The sequence below is a fragment of the Diabrotica undecimpunctata genome, chromosome 5 (assembly GCF_040954645.1).
Source record: "Diabrotica undecimpunctata isolate CICGRU chromosome 5, icDiaUnde3, whole genome shotgun sequence".
NCBI classification, from domain to species: Eukaryota; Metazoa; Arthropoda; class Insecta; order Coleoptera; family Chrysomelidae; genus Diabrotica; species Diabrotica undecimpunctata.
In genome coordinates, this window is record NC_092807.1 from 136,252,530 (window position 1) to 136,265,769 (window position 13,240).

General features: G+C 33.7%; 2 protein-coding genes across 2 annotated transcripts in view; one reads left to right on the forward strand and one right to left on the reverse strand.

Annotated features, from left to right (window-relative positions):
* Nucleotides 1-13,240, reverse strand: part of Mid1 (calcium-permeable channel component Mid1) — a 426,078-nt gene that overhangs the window by 393,506 nt on the left and 19,332 nt on the right. The window lies entirely within an intron of this gene.
* On the forward strand, nucleotides 2,766-3,297 carry LOC140440923 (uncharacterized). The gene is made up of 2 exons (XM_072531279.1): nucleotides 2,766-2,891; nucleotides 3,062-3,297. The coding sequence occupies exons 1-2, from the start codon at nucleotides 2,768-2,770 to the stop codon at nucleotides 3,295-3,297; spliced, it is 360 nt and encodes a 119-aa protein (XP_072387380.1). The 5' UTR covers nucleotides 2,766-2,767.

The following is a 13,240-nucleotide window of genomic DNA, read 5'->3' on the forward strand; positions in this document are numbered from 1 at the left end:
AGAGCTTCTGAGAGAACAATGGACACAACTACCTCAAGCAGACATTAACAATGTGATTCGGAGCATGAACAGTAGATGTATAGCTGTGATAAACCAACGTGGTGGCCATACTTTATTTTAAGTTTATATTTTTTCGTATTTTTGACATTTTATGGTGGTATGTGAAACATGGGTGATTTTTAATATATTTTTTTTGCTCCAATTTACTTTTTTGCAATTTATGGTTTTTGACATATTAAACAACAATTTAAACTACAAATTTTGTATTACTTTTTTTAAGTTGATTACAGATAAACAAAATACGTCTATTTATAAAAATATCCCTAGACTTTTGCGTTGTATATATATATATATATATATATATATATATATATATATATATAATATATATATATATATATATATATATATATATATATAATATATATATATATATATATATATATATATATATATATATTGCCAGATAACCTTGCTTCCTGCTTTATTATTTTCCCATCAATTTTGATTTTGCATCGTAGTGGGTATTTAGATGTTATACATTTTTGTCATACATTTTTTTAAATGGGCTTTTATAAGTCTCTTAATAATTTTGGATAGGACCAGTAGTAAGGCAATAGGTCTATAGTTGCAGATATTTGCAGACGATTTTTCACCACCCTTATAAAGAGAAATAATATTGGCTATGTTTAGGCACTCTGAAAATATACCTTTTTTAAACGAATCGTTAATTAGTGGGACCAGGAAAATTTTATGTATAGAGCATTAGTACTTCAGGAAGGTTTGCTTTTGATACTACTGATCGTTTGGATCAGTGCAGATTTATCAACTGATCTTATAAAGAATGGATTCAAGACATTTTTTAAATTGGGGAGATAGGAAGTAGAATCTTGTTGTGGCAAAATAGTTGATGTTATATTTTTACTCACATTAACGAAGTATTCATTTAAGGGTTTGGAAGAAAAAATGTTTAGGCTGTGTTAATTTTATTTCGAAGATCGACTAATATGGACCAAGTTTCTCTTGCAACATGTTTAGAGATTTCCAGACGATTCTGATAGTACATTTTTTCAGCTGTGTTGATAGGTTTTAGATAGATTCCTCTGTACCTGAAGATTTATTCAGTGACAAAGACGTTGGTAGTAAATTTCTTGATGTACCAGGTGGACCAATAAGCCAATCTCTCGGCTATATATCAGAAACTATTCATGTTATAACTTTAGGAGAAAAAATTCCTTAGTAAAAGTGGCCAGGAGAAATCGCTGGAAATAACTTTCAAGTTTCTGCGTGAACCGCTAGGGGGCGTAACCTGTGAAGAAAAATTTGAAAATCAGTTTTTTGTGAAATATGCCCAATTAAACCAAATGTTAAAGAAGTAAACTAGAAAGAAGCCTAAATTCCGCACAAAGTTGTTCAAGTACTTTTTTTTATTTTTTCAAATAAAGGGTGGGGAAGAGTGGGAAAGTATTTGTGGATAAATACCTATAACTTTGGTTTGGATCAGCCGATTTTAACGAAATTATAATAAAACTGGAATAAATTCGTAACAATATGGCGCAAACCGCATGTTGATAGCTTTTGTTGAACTCGAGATATGAATAAAAACGCATAAACATAAGTAAGTATAGTATTGACTCACCCTTTATGATATCTTAAAATTAAATATGTGGAAGATCATACAAATATATCGATCATTAAAACTTAATGTCCAGTTAAATGTTCAAATGGTTTTCCATCGTAGTCCACACAAAGATGTAATCTTTCGCGCGTAGACATAACAGCTGCTTCAATCTCAGCTGTTGATATACTATTTATTGCGTTTATAATGCGCTGTTTCGTGTCATCTCGCATGGTTGGTCGAGTTTGGTACACTAAGTCCTTCAATCTTCCCCACAGATAAAAGACCAGACATGTTAAGTCTGGAGATCTAGCTGGCCATTAAAATATACTTCCTCTTCCAGTCCATGTATCTGGATAACTTGAATACAAATAATCTCGAACTCGTCTGGAAAAGTGCGCAGGACACGCGTCATGTTGTAATATCGTATCTCTTCTTGTTTGTAAGGAAATATATTCCAATAAAACAGGCAACTAATTTTCCAGAAAATCCAAATATGTTTTGCCATTTAAAGTTCTATCAAAGAAATATGGACCTACAATATTTCCATCAATTATACCGCACCAAACATTAAGACTCCATCTACCTTGAACCTGCATCTTATGTATCCAGTGCAGATTTTCTTCAGCCCAATAATGCATATTATACAGATTAACACCACCCGCACTATTAAACGTAGCCTCGTCTGTCCACAACATCTTTGACATGATATGCGGTTGTTCTTCTAGCAGACCTAACATCCAATTGCAGTAATCCAGCTTTGCAATAAAATCTCTCTCATGTAAAGGTTGGTGGAGAACTACATGATAAGGATGAAGTCTAAAAAACAGAACAATAAATATTGGTGAAAAAGAAACCACTAATATATATATTTACTAAAACTCAAAAAATCTTGAAAAATCCACAATTCTTTCACAAGAAAAATCGTACATAAGTATTTTAAGAAACGGATAAAAGGATAAAAGCGCCGTCTTGCCGTTTTTATCGGAATATTAAAATAACAGTTGAATCAAAAGTTTAACCCTTTTCGAGCAAGTGGTTCCACAGCGGAACTACAAATTCATAAATTTCTAAAACCTTTCCCAGTAAACGCTTGACGGAACCACGTTCAGACCGGTGTCCCCTACAATTTTGTGTTTTAGATCGCTAATGCGGCGACTTTCTCGGTGGCTTCAGTTTGTTTCAAGGAGCGGTAGATGTATGTTACCTTTTTACTTTTTGTCACGCATAACGAATTTTTTTATTTCAACTACGCAAATAAAAGATATGTCAGGTAAGTGGATCATAAATATATACATATTGATGTTATTTTAGAGTTGTTACAAAAAAGTTCTTATATTTTTTCATAAATATGTTGTTTTTTGCTTTCAAAATATGTGGTTCCATGTGGACCCACAAAGCCTATTATTAGCATAATATAAATATTTGTTTTTATTGTTTCAGGAAACCGTTTCTTTAGAGAGCTTGAAGCTCTCGAAGCTGATGAGGTATTTCAACTTATTGAAGAGATACCATCCGGAGAAGAATCAGAAGCTTCCGAAATAGATTCAGATGATGATGGACGAGAGGATGAACCTCCCGATGATACCAATGATGAATCATTTGTTATTGAAGATGATCTTCAAGAAATACAAAATACTGCGGAAAATGAAGACACTGGTACGGACATTGAAATATAATCAAGTAATCAAGAATCAAGTGAAGACGAAACTGGAGTCAATAGGAAAAGAAAACTAACAAAAAAAAATACAAGATACAAATACACAAAACAAAGGTAAAAAGAAACCTAAGAATAAAGAAAAGGTAGTTGTTTGGTCCGATGATTCAAAAAAATTTGGTAAGAGTCCTTCAGTTTTTGTAAGTGATGTAGGTCCTAATGTGCCCGAAGAGATAGAAGAACCGCTGGATATATTTATGCTTCTTTTTTCAGAGGAGCTTTTGGATACATTAGTATTTCAGACCAACTTGTATGCAACCCAAAAAAATAAACAATATATTCCAACAACAAAAGAAGAAATGAAATGTTTCTTAGGAATCAATATTCTTATGGGTATAAAAAAAGATCCAAGCTACAGAGATTATTGGTCTGCAAGAACTGATTTACGAGACACCTATATATCATCTGCTATGTCTCGAAATCGGTTTGATTGGTTTTTGGGTAACATGCACCTAAATGACAACTTTATTGCTCCTAAAAAAGGTTCTAATGATTATGACAAATTGTATAAAATAAGACCAATGATAGATAGATTGACGGAAACATTTGATAAGTATTATAATCCCAGTAAATGCCAGTCAGTTGACGAAGGAATGATTAAGTTCAAGGGGCGAAGCTCACTACGACAATACATGCCGCAAAAACCGACAAAAAGGGGTTATAAAGTATGGGTGCGAGCAAATGAATCTGGTTTTGTTTCGCAATTGCAGATTTATACAGGTAAAACAGGTGATCTTGCAGAAAAAAGGTTAGGGGCTAGAGTGGTCAAAGATTTAACAAGTAGTCTTGCTGGTAAGTGTCATGAAGTGTATATGGACAATTTTTTTACTTCTTATCTACTCTTAGAAGAACTACGGACCCAATATATATATGCTTGTGGAACAGCAAAGCTGAATACTAAATTTTTTCCCAAAGATTTCTCTAACGATAAATCAATGAAACGTGGTGACACATGTTGGAAAATTAGTAATGGGGGCATATTGGCAACAAAATGGATGGATAACAAATCTGTTCATTTCTTGAGCAATTTTCATAACCCTGAAGATATGCAGGAAATCTCAAGAAAGCAAAAATATGGCTCCAAAAAAACTTTCACTGGTCTTACAGTAGTGACAGATTATAATAAACATATGGGTTACGTAGACAAATCAGATATGTACAAGGCTTGCTATGCAATAGATCGTAAATCTAAAAAATGGTGGCATCGAATTTTCTGGCATTTTATTGATCTAACAATTGTAAACGCATATATCATATTCAAAGAAAGATCTCAAACACCATCAGTTACTCTCAAAGTTTTTCGTTTAGCAGTATCTGCAGGTTTGATAGGTGCTGATCCATCCACTCCCCAAAGAGGAAGACCAAGTTCAACAGCAGAAGTGCCGAATAAATTTAAAATTCAGGTTCCCATTGAAATACGCACCGACAAAGCTGCTCATATGCCCATTCATGGCAATAAAGTTCGATGTGCTCACTGTAGCACTAGAAACCAACCTCATAGAACTAGATGGCACTGTTCCTCATGTAAAGTTGGGCTTTGTCTCACGGATAAATCTAATTGCTTTTCAAGTTTTCATAAAAAATAAAAATAACTTTTTTGAATTCATACTTATTTTCCTGTGGTTGTAATTGTTTTTGTAGTTTTCATGCGAAATAAATAACTTTTTTTAATTCCTACTTATTTCCCTGTGGTTCCACCATGAAACCACCTCCAAACTCCAAAAAGTTGTCATAAAAAAATATTATTTCCAATTTTTGGTGTTAAATTTTACGATAAATAACACAATTTTTGTTGAGAAATACATTTTAATGCAAATAGCATAATTCGGGCTGCAAAGGGTTAAAGGTAATTCTAAGTTTCTGACCTAAACGTTCACTTTATAACATGAAAAACCAACCTGTGATGTTTTAGAATCCCGAGAACAGTAGTTTTGGGTACGTTTAATTCTATAGAAATTTGCCGACTACTTATATGTGGATTCTGTTGAATTAAAGCAAGAACATTGATTGAATTATATTCGGTCATACCTCTACTACGTCGTTTAAAACACGAACGATGAAAACTACCAGTTTCTCTTAATCTTCTTGCGTTTCTTTCAAATACTTCTTTGCCATAATGTCTTCTCTCAGGATATCTTACAGAATATATACATGCGGCAATAGCGGCATTTTGGTGACATTCGAAATAAACTTCAATCATATCATACAATTCTGCATTTGATATACTCATCACGAATTATTAGTACTGATAATTAATTACTAATATTACCAATATTAATATCTATTGAAAAAAAAAGTGCAACGTTCATTTCTAATTATAATATAACACTTCTTAACAATGTTTTGACTGCTGTCAATAAATAAACAATATGAACACCCCGTCAAATTCATTGTCGTAGCCTACTTAGTTTCGTATTTAATCATATGAAATAACAATGGTCAAAATAGGTATCAACATTAAGATTCTTCTGTTATAAAAAAATTTGAAAGTACATACCTAGTAATTTATTTTTTAATTTAATTACAGGGTGAGTCAATACTATACTTACTTATGTTTATGCGTTCTTATTCATATCTCGAGTTCGACAAAAAATATTAACATGCGGTTTGAGCCATTTTGTTACGAATTTAATCCAGTTCCATTGTATTTTCCAATAAATAGGTGTTTCTATTAAACATTTTGAAGAAAAACAAATTTTAATTTTTTCTATTCGAAAGTACCCTGTACTTATGACTATTAAAATTAAATGCAATTATTTTATAGTAGATGTAAATTAAATAATCTACACTCTTTCTAATCACACTAATTTTGTTAAAATCGGTTGATACAAATCAAAGTTATAGGTATTTATCCACAAATACTTTCCCACTCTCCCCCACCCTTTATTTGAAAAAATAAAAAAAAGTTAAACATCTTTGTGCGGAATTCAAGCCTCTTTCTAGTTTACTTATTTAACACTTGGTATAATTGGGCATATTTTACAAAAAACTGGTTTTCAAATTTTTCTTCACAGGTTACACCCCCGCGGTTAACCCAGAAACTTGAAAGTTATTTCCAGCATTTCTCTTGGCCACTTTTACTAATGAATTTTTTCTCCTAAAGTTATAACATGAATAGTTTCTGATATATAGCCGAGAGATCGGCTTATTGGACCACCCGGTACAGTAGTGAATGGATATTCTTGGCTGATATGCTGATACCTTTGGTAGTCCAGGGTTTGTGATGTTTTGACTTAATTCTAATTAAAGGAAATGCCTTATTGAAAATACAGACAAGCCTATCTAAAAAATCACTGAAACTATAGTCCACAGAATGAAAGTGCCACCAAGAAGTCAAGTTTTGAGCGAAAAAAAATCCTACCTTAACGTTGGGTTTTCAAAGATTGTTTGTTAAGAGTGTTAAACTTGATATATACTGCTTTATGATCAGATAGTCCTGCATAAATAATTGTAAAGTGCATATCAAGGGATGAGAAATCTGAGACAATATAATCAATTATGGTAGATGTTGTTTTAATAATTCTTGTAGGAAAATTAACGTACATTGTGAAACCATACGATTCGAATATATTGACCAAGGATACTTGGGTAGCACAAGCAACAGCGTAATTAATATTCAAGTCACCGCATAGAATCTTGCTGTTTTTATTGGACAGGTCATTTAACAGGTTCCGAAAAAATAGTTCCGTGGAAATATCAGGTGATCTATAAATGCAAAGAATGTGTAGATTAAGATCCTTGTTATAAACCAACGAAAACTTAAAAAAGATTCATTTAACAGAAAGTTATATTTTCCTATAGGAGACACCAACTTGGACGATCAGACCTAGCAATTGTGGTATATTTTTCTACAAAAAAAGACTCGTTGACTTCAAGCCAGTACTTGGTAACCACAACATTAATTAGCAACTGCAATATTAATTAATTAGTGGATTCCTTTTTTAACCTCTGAAAAGAAGAAGCAATCTCCCTAAGAGAAGACTACTTGAAAATTAAGAGTTCTCTATAAAGCACATTTTATTAGCCGGAGTGTGGAGTTTTATTAGCGCTTTGATTTATATCCTAACAATCACCGTTAAAGTACTTGTTAACATAACAAATCGATTAATTTGGTTTTTAGATGACAGCCATTAAGTACTAATAAAATGGGTGAATATTGCAATCGTTATACTTGACAATACTTTACATACAGCAAGATTAGCGATAAAAAATGATGAATAATAATACTTCAAGCATTCAAATAGTTTTTATGAGTCACAAGAAACCATTTACGCTCCACTATTGAGCCATGAAAGCACTGAAATAATACCAATTAAATTACTTTGATGACGTTAAACTCTTACGAAAAATAAACCAAACTCTGAAAGCGACTATGGAGCTCTTATGGAAAGATAATATGGAACTATTTGCAGAGTAGCGATAACTTTTCGCTCGTTCAATTTTTGTCTTTTTTTTAATAGCACAAAATGTAATATATCTCACTAATGGAACGCAGACCATTTTTAAATTTCCGTTGATATGATATTCTTGGTATTGGCATGTGGGAGAACAATAAAGGAGATTGGAAATAGCATTTTCCTTATCATTACGGATACATTCATACATTATCGAGATATTTTAATTGTTTTTACGTATATGTTAAATTAGAGGAGAAAATTAAAATTAAAGTGGGTAATAATAAAAGTTAAATTCAGGATCCTACATACCCAAAAAATTTATACTTATTTAACAGGATCTTTGTTATATTTACAAAGAATGCTGATATTTTTCCTTTTAAAACGTAAATAGTTTTTGTTAACAATGTTTTAGTCCAAAAAGTTGTAAATTATTAATAATAAATAAGTTTTTAACCAACACTAACAAGAATTACAAAAAAAGATGGTAAAATAGGCAGTACAATAGACTAGTGCCAAGCTTCATACAATTTCTTCTGTATTCTTAAAATTTAAATAATACACTACCGAGCATAAAATTAGGGTCACCCCGTAATTTGAATTTATTTTAGAAATTATTATTCTGTTTTAACTATTTTCGGTTGTAACATAGTTTACTAACGGATTGCTTAAAGAAAACAACGTTTTTGTCGTTTAAAGTTTATTAAAAATAATATGAAGAATTTTCCTTTGATATACTAAATATTGAAAAGGGACAATTTTAATTTGATGTGCTTTTTGTTGAAAAAAAGAAATTTTAAGAACTTCAGTAGCGAGTATTCCCTCCTCTGGTAGTGATAACAGCTTGCAAACGATGAGGCATGCTTTGGATCAGATTTTGGATCACATTCTGCGGAAGATTATTCCATTCTTATACCAATATGTCGCGAAGCTATCTCAAATTTCTGGGGACCGGCACATGACTCCTTTAACGTCTCTTCATCTCATCCCAAACATGTTCTATGGGATTGATATCTGGACTGCTAGCGGGTCAAATAAATCGTGTGATTTGAACCTCGTCAAGATACTCAGTAACTATCCTAGCAGTGTGGGGCCGTGCATTATCATGCATAAATGTTGCGTCGTCTCCAAGAATAACCATAAACGGTAAAACATGGTCTTACAGAATCTGTGTCAGGTACCTATGCGCTGTCAATGTTTCATTCTCGATAAAGACTAACTCCGTGTAAGCATCAAACGATATGCCTCCCCATGCCATAACCGACCCTCCACCAAATGGAAGACGCTCGGCAACACATGCTTGAGCATATCTCTCGCCTGGACGTCGCCACACTCTAACACGTTTGTCTGAGCCCGTAAGACAGAATCTCATTTCATCGGAAAACAATACACGACTCCAATCCTGTATTGTCCAAGCCAAATGTTCTCGTGCAAAATTCAATCTGGCAATTCGGTGTTCACGGGAAAGCGGCGGTCTAGTTACTCTAGTTCGAGAAAATAAATCAGCAGCATGAAGTCGTCACCTAACTGTCCATTCACTTATGTTTACATTGCTCACTTCTTGCAGATGATTTCGAAGAGAAACTGCCGTGACCGTTCGGTTTCTCAAAGCACTAGAAACGACAAAGCAGTCATCTCTAGCTGTTGTAATCCTGCCTCGACCTAAACCAGGTCTTCGAGTAAGCAGACCGGTCTCTTCGTACCGTTGCCATAACGCCACAACAGAATTTATGCTCATTGCAATACACTGACAGTGATAACAATACACAAACAATTTAGAATTAACGTTAAAACCATAGAAACAAAAAATGTGCTGATAACGGTTTTTAGGAATTAGGCTAAGGGGCCCTTTTTTATCTCAAACGCTTGTCGAAACAACGATAACAATTTTTTTTTCAAGAAATCCATTAGTAAACTATGTTACAACCGAAAATAGTTAAAACAGAATAATAATTTCTAAAATAAATTCAAATTACGGGGTGGCCCTAATTTTATGCTCGGTAGTGTATTTTAAAAATCAAATAAAATTATTTTAGTATTTATTTATTATTTATATTTTAAATACATTGTATTATGTTAAAATAATTTAATAAATTATTATGTTTGCTCTTAACGCTAACTGCTAACGTATTAACAATATTAACAAAGCATACTTTTTTACTTCTGACAGATCTGTCAAATTCGGATCAAAATTAAATTAATATTAAAATTTAAATATCATTTGATAATAAATTTAATTTATTATCAAATTTTATTAGAACGTGGCATATAAAGTATTGTCCAGCGTATTGTACAGAAGATTGATCCCCTATGCTGAACGAACAAATAGTTGGGAACTACCGGTGCGGTTTCCGACCCAATAAATCAACAACGGATCAAATCTTTACAGTCAGGCAGATTCTTAAGAAAACGTTTGAGTTCGGAGTCGACACCCACCACTTATCGTGGATTTCACAGCCGCATACTACTCAGTCAACAGACAAAAACTTCTACAGGCTATGGTGAAATTTCAAATGCCGCTTCATCTTATTCAACTAACGGAACTTACACTCACAGGTGTAGAGAGTGTAGTCAGAATCCAAAACGACTTTTCAAGACCCTTCCATTGTAAAAATGGACTGAGACAGGGAGATGGACTGTCGTGTCTCTTACTTAACCTTGCACTAGAAAAGTAATTCGAGAGTGCCATATTAATACGAATGGCACCATCTTTAATAAATCTGTACAAGTGATCGGATATGCAGATCACATAGATATTATTGCTTATTGCTCAGGGCGTCTGCACTGAGAATGAGACTAAAAATAAACGCACAGAAAACCAAGTATATGTATTGTAATTGATCGGGCAACCAGATACCTAGACTATTAATTGATGATCTGGAACTGGAAGGTGTGGACACCTTCGTCTACCTGGGCTCGCTGCTGACCAAAGACAACAATGTCAGCGAAGAAACTAAAAAAAGAATAGTGCTTACCAATAAGTGCTATTATGGCTTAAGGAAACAGATGGCCCCAAAACTATCCAGAAAAATTAAAGTTACCATAAATAAAACACTAATAAGGCCAGTGTTAACATATGGGTCAGAAACGTGGTTACTTACACAGAAAGACCAAGAATTGCTTAAACGTTTCGAGAGAAAAATTCTAAAGAAAATATATGGAGGAGTCCAAGAACAGAGTTTTGTGGCGTAGGTGCTACAACTTTGAGTTATACAGAAGTTTTGGGGAACCCGACGTTGCAAAATGTATTATATTAGCACGCCTTTGATGGATGGGACATGTAATTAGGCGAGATGAAGATGCAATGATAAGAAAAATTTTCGACTGAAGAGGACCAGTGGGAAGACGAGCCAGAGGAAGACCAAAACTTATGTATCAAGATAACATAGAGAACGATCTAAAATCCATCAGAGTTAAAGCATGGAGAAGAGTTGCCAGAGACAGGGGCGAATGGAAGATTGTTCTGAAGAAGGCTTTGGCTCATAACGAGCTGTAATGCCACTGATGATGAATATTGTTGATTTGCTTATGTTTTGATCTCGACAAATATTAACAATATCTCATTTTGACATTCGCCCAATCATATTATAAACACCTCGACGAATATCAATTTTATAAGACATTTTGCAGAGCACAAACCAAAATATTCTGCTTTGTTTATTAAATGCCAATAACTGATGACATTTCAATTACATGGTCTTCTTTGTTAAATGCATTTTGCTTCTCAATCTGACCAGGTGAAATTTTTCTCAAAACTTTAGGACCATACGTTACGCGGTCATATACTTCGGAATGAAGACCAAAATATAACCAAAAAGGGCCCTAGATAGTAAAATGCAGGGCGCAACACCAAAAGGAAAACCAGGGAAAAGGTGGGAGGATGAAGTGGCAGCGGACGCTCAAAATTTGGTAGACGTGAGAACCTGAGAAGATCGGCGCGGAACCGGCAAGGTTGGAGACATAATTTGAAAGAGGCCAAGGCTCGATTTCTGTAACGCCATTGGAGAGAGAGAGAGTGAAAAAACGAGAGAGAGCGAGGGAGAGAATATGTCTAACTATTTAAATAAAAAGGGGCACAAAAACTATGGCAACAAATATTCTTCACAATTATATATCAACCTTCTCATTATTCATTAATCATTTAGGTCACATGGTCAATAAACCCGACCCATTTGAAAGAAATGCAGTGACTGCTTTGCGTCAGTTTTCTCTGTCGCATTGGTGGAACGCGTCTGTATTGCAGCGCTCAGTCTATTTATATTATATATTTATGTAAATAACAATCGTTTAAGGTTATATGTCTGGTGTGGTACGTTTATAATTTGAGCTGTTTTAAGTAAATCGCATTTGTTGTAAACTAAATCGTTGTTTTTGTTATGGCAAACGTACACACCCCTCGCTTACTTTCTCACGCTACACCCCTGTGTTTAAATAATTTTATCTTTAAATTATTTGTGTTTAAAACTTTGTTTCTTATAAGTACTTTTATCCAAATATCTTTAGTTAAAGTTGTCATCAAGATAATATGATCTCCAGCCAATACATATCTAGTATACCGTTTTAATAAAGCAGTTATATAAAATCATCGACTATTATGCAAACGATGTGATAAACATGTCAAGCTGTCACGTGCAGGCTCAATTCCCTTGTAGGTCGAACCTTTTTTATTCGTACTTTGTGACGAACAATAATTACATAATTTCGTTGTGCTGTTGGTTGCGTCACTCGGCGATATGTTGTTTGTGTTTTCAAGAAGGAACAAAATAATACTGAGTACTTAAATAAAGTTAGTTAAAAATCAATTTTCCATTAATTTTATAGTATGTATTGAGGAAAAAAAACTCAGTCTGCAGTTTTGTTGGGTGGAGTAGCTCGACAGAACTGTTGCCGATCCCAGGTCTGGATAAAGGAGGAGGGGGTCTACAGTCAGTGTAGCAAACAGGATTAGACCTCGGAACAAAAATGATTTCGGTACTTGGAATTTAAAGTCTAAATAAAAGAGAGCAGAAAATTACAAAAGAGCTTGTAAAAAAAATATAGACATATCTGCACTACAAGAGACGAAGAAAAAAGGAAAGGGTCAAATTATGCTAGATCACTATCTGATGATTTACAGTGGTGTTGCGAAAGAAGCCAGAGCCAAAGAAGGAGTCGCCCTGTTAGTACACAGAAAGTTTTTACACCAAGTACAAGAATGTAGATATAAATCTGAAAGAATAGTAAGTGTAAGAGTTAAACTGGATGTCAAATCTCTGAATGTGATAGGAACCTATGCACCAGAGAACAACAGCGATGCCACCACAAGGGAAAACTTCTACGAACACCTTCAGACTGTAATAAACGAGACCCCAAATGATGAATATATAATCATTATAGGTGATTTTTACGCCCGTGTTGGCAATGTTATAGTTCCAGAAATTAAACAGCGATATAATAAAAATATCAGCAATGAAAACGGAGACCTTCTGACGGACTTTTGCAGAATAAACTAGATACGTATTAATAACACAT

What these genes read in the sequence shown, in the direction of transcription:
- LOC140440923 (XM_072531279.1), top strand. Translation starts at nt 2,768, where the DNA reads ATGCGGCGACTTTCTCGGTGGCTTCAGTTTGTTTCAAGGAGCGGTAGA. An exon ending in GCAAATAAAAGATATGTCAG is followed by an intron (nt 2,892 to 3,061) that starts GTAAGTGGATCA and finishes TTATTGTTTCAG; the next exon opens with GAAACCGTTTCTTTAGAGAG.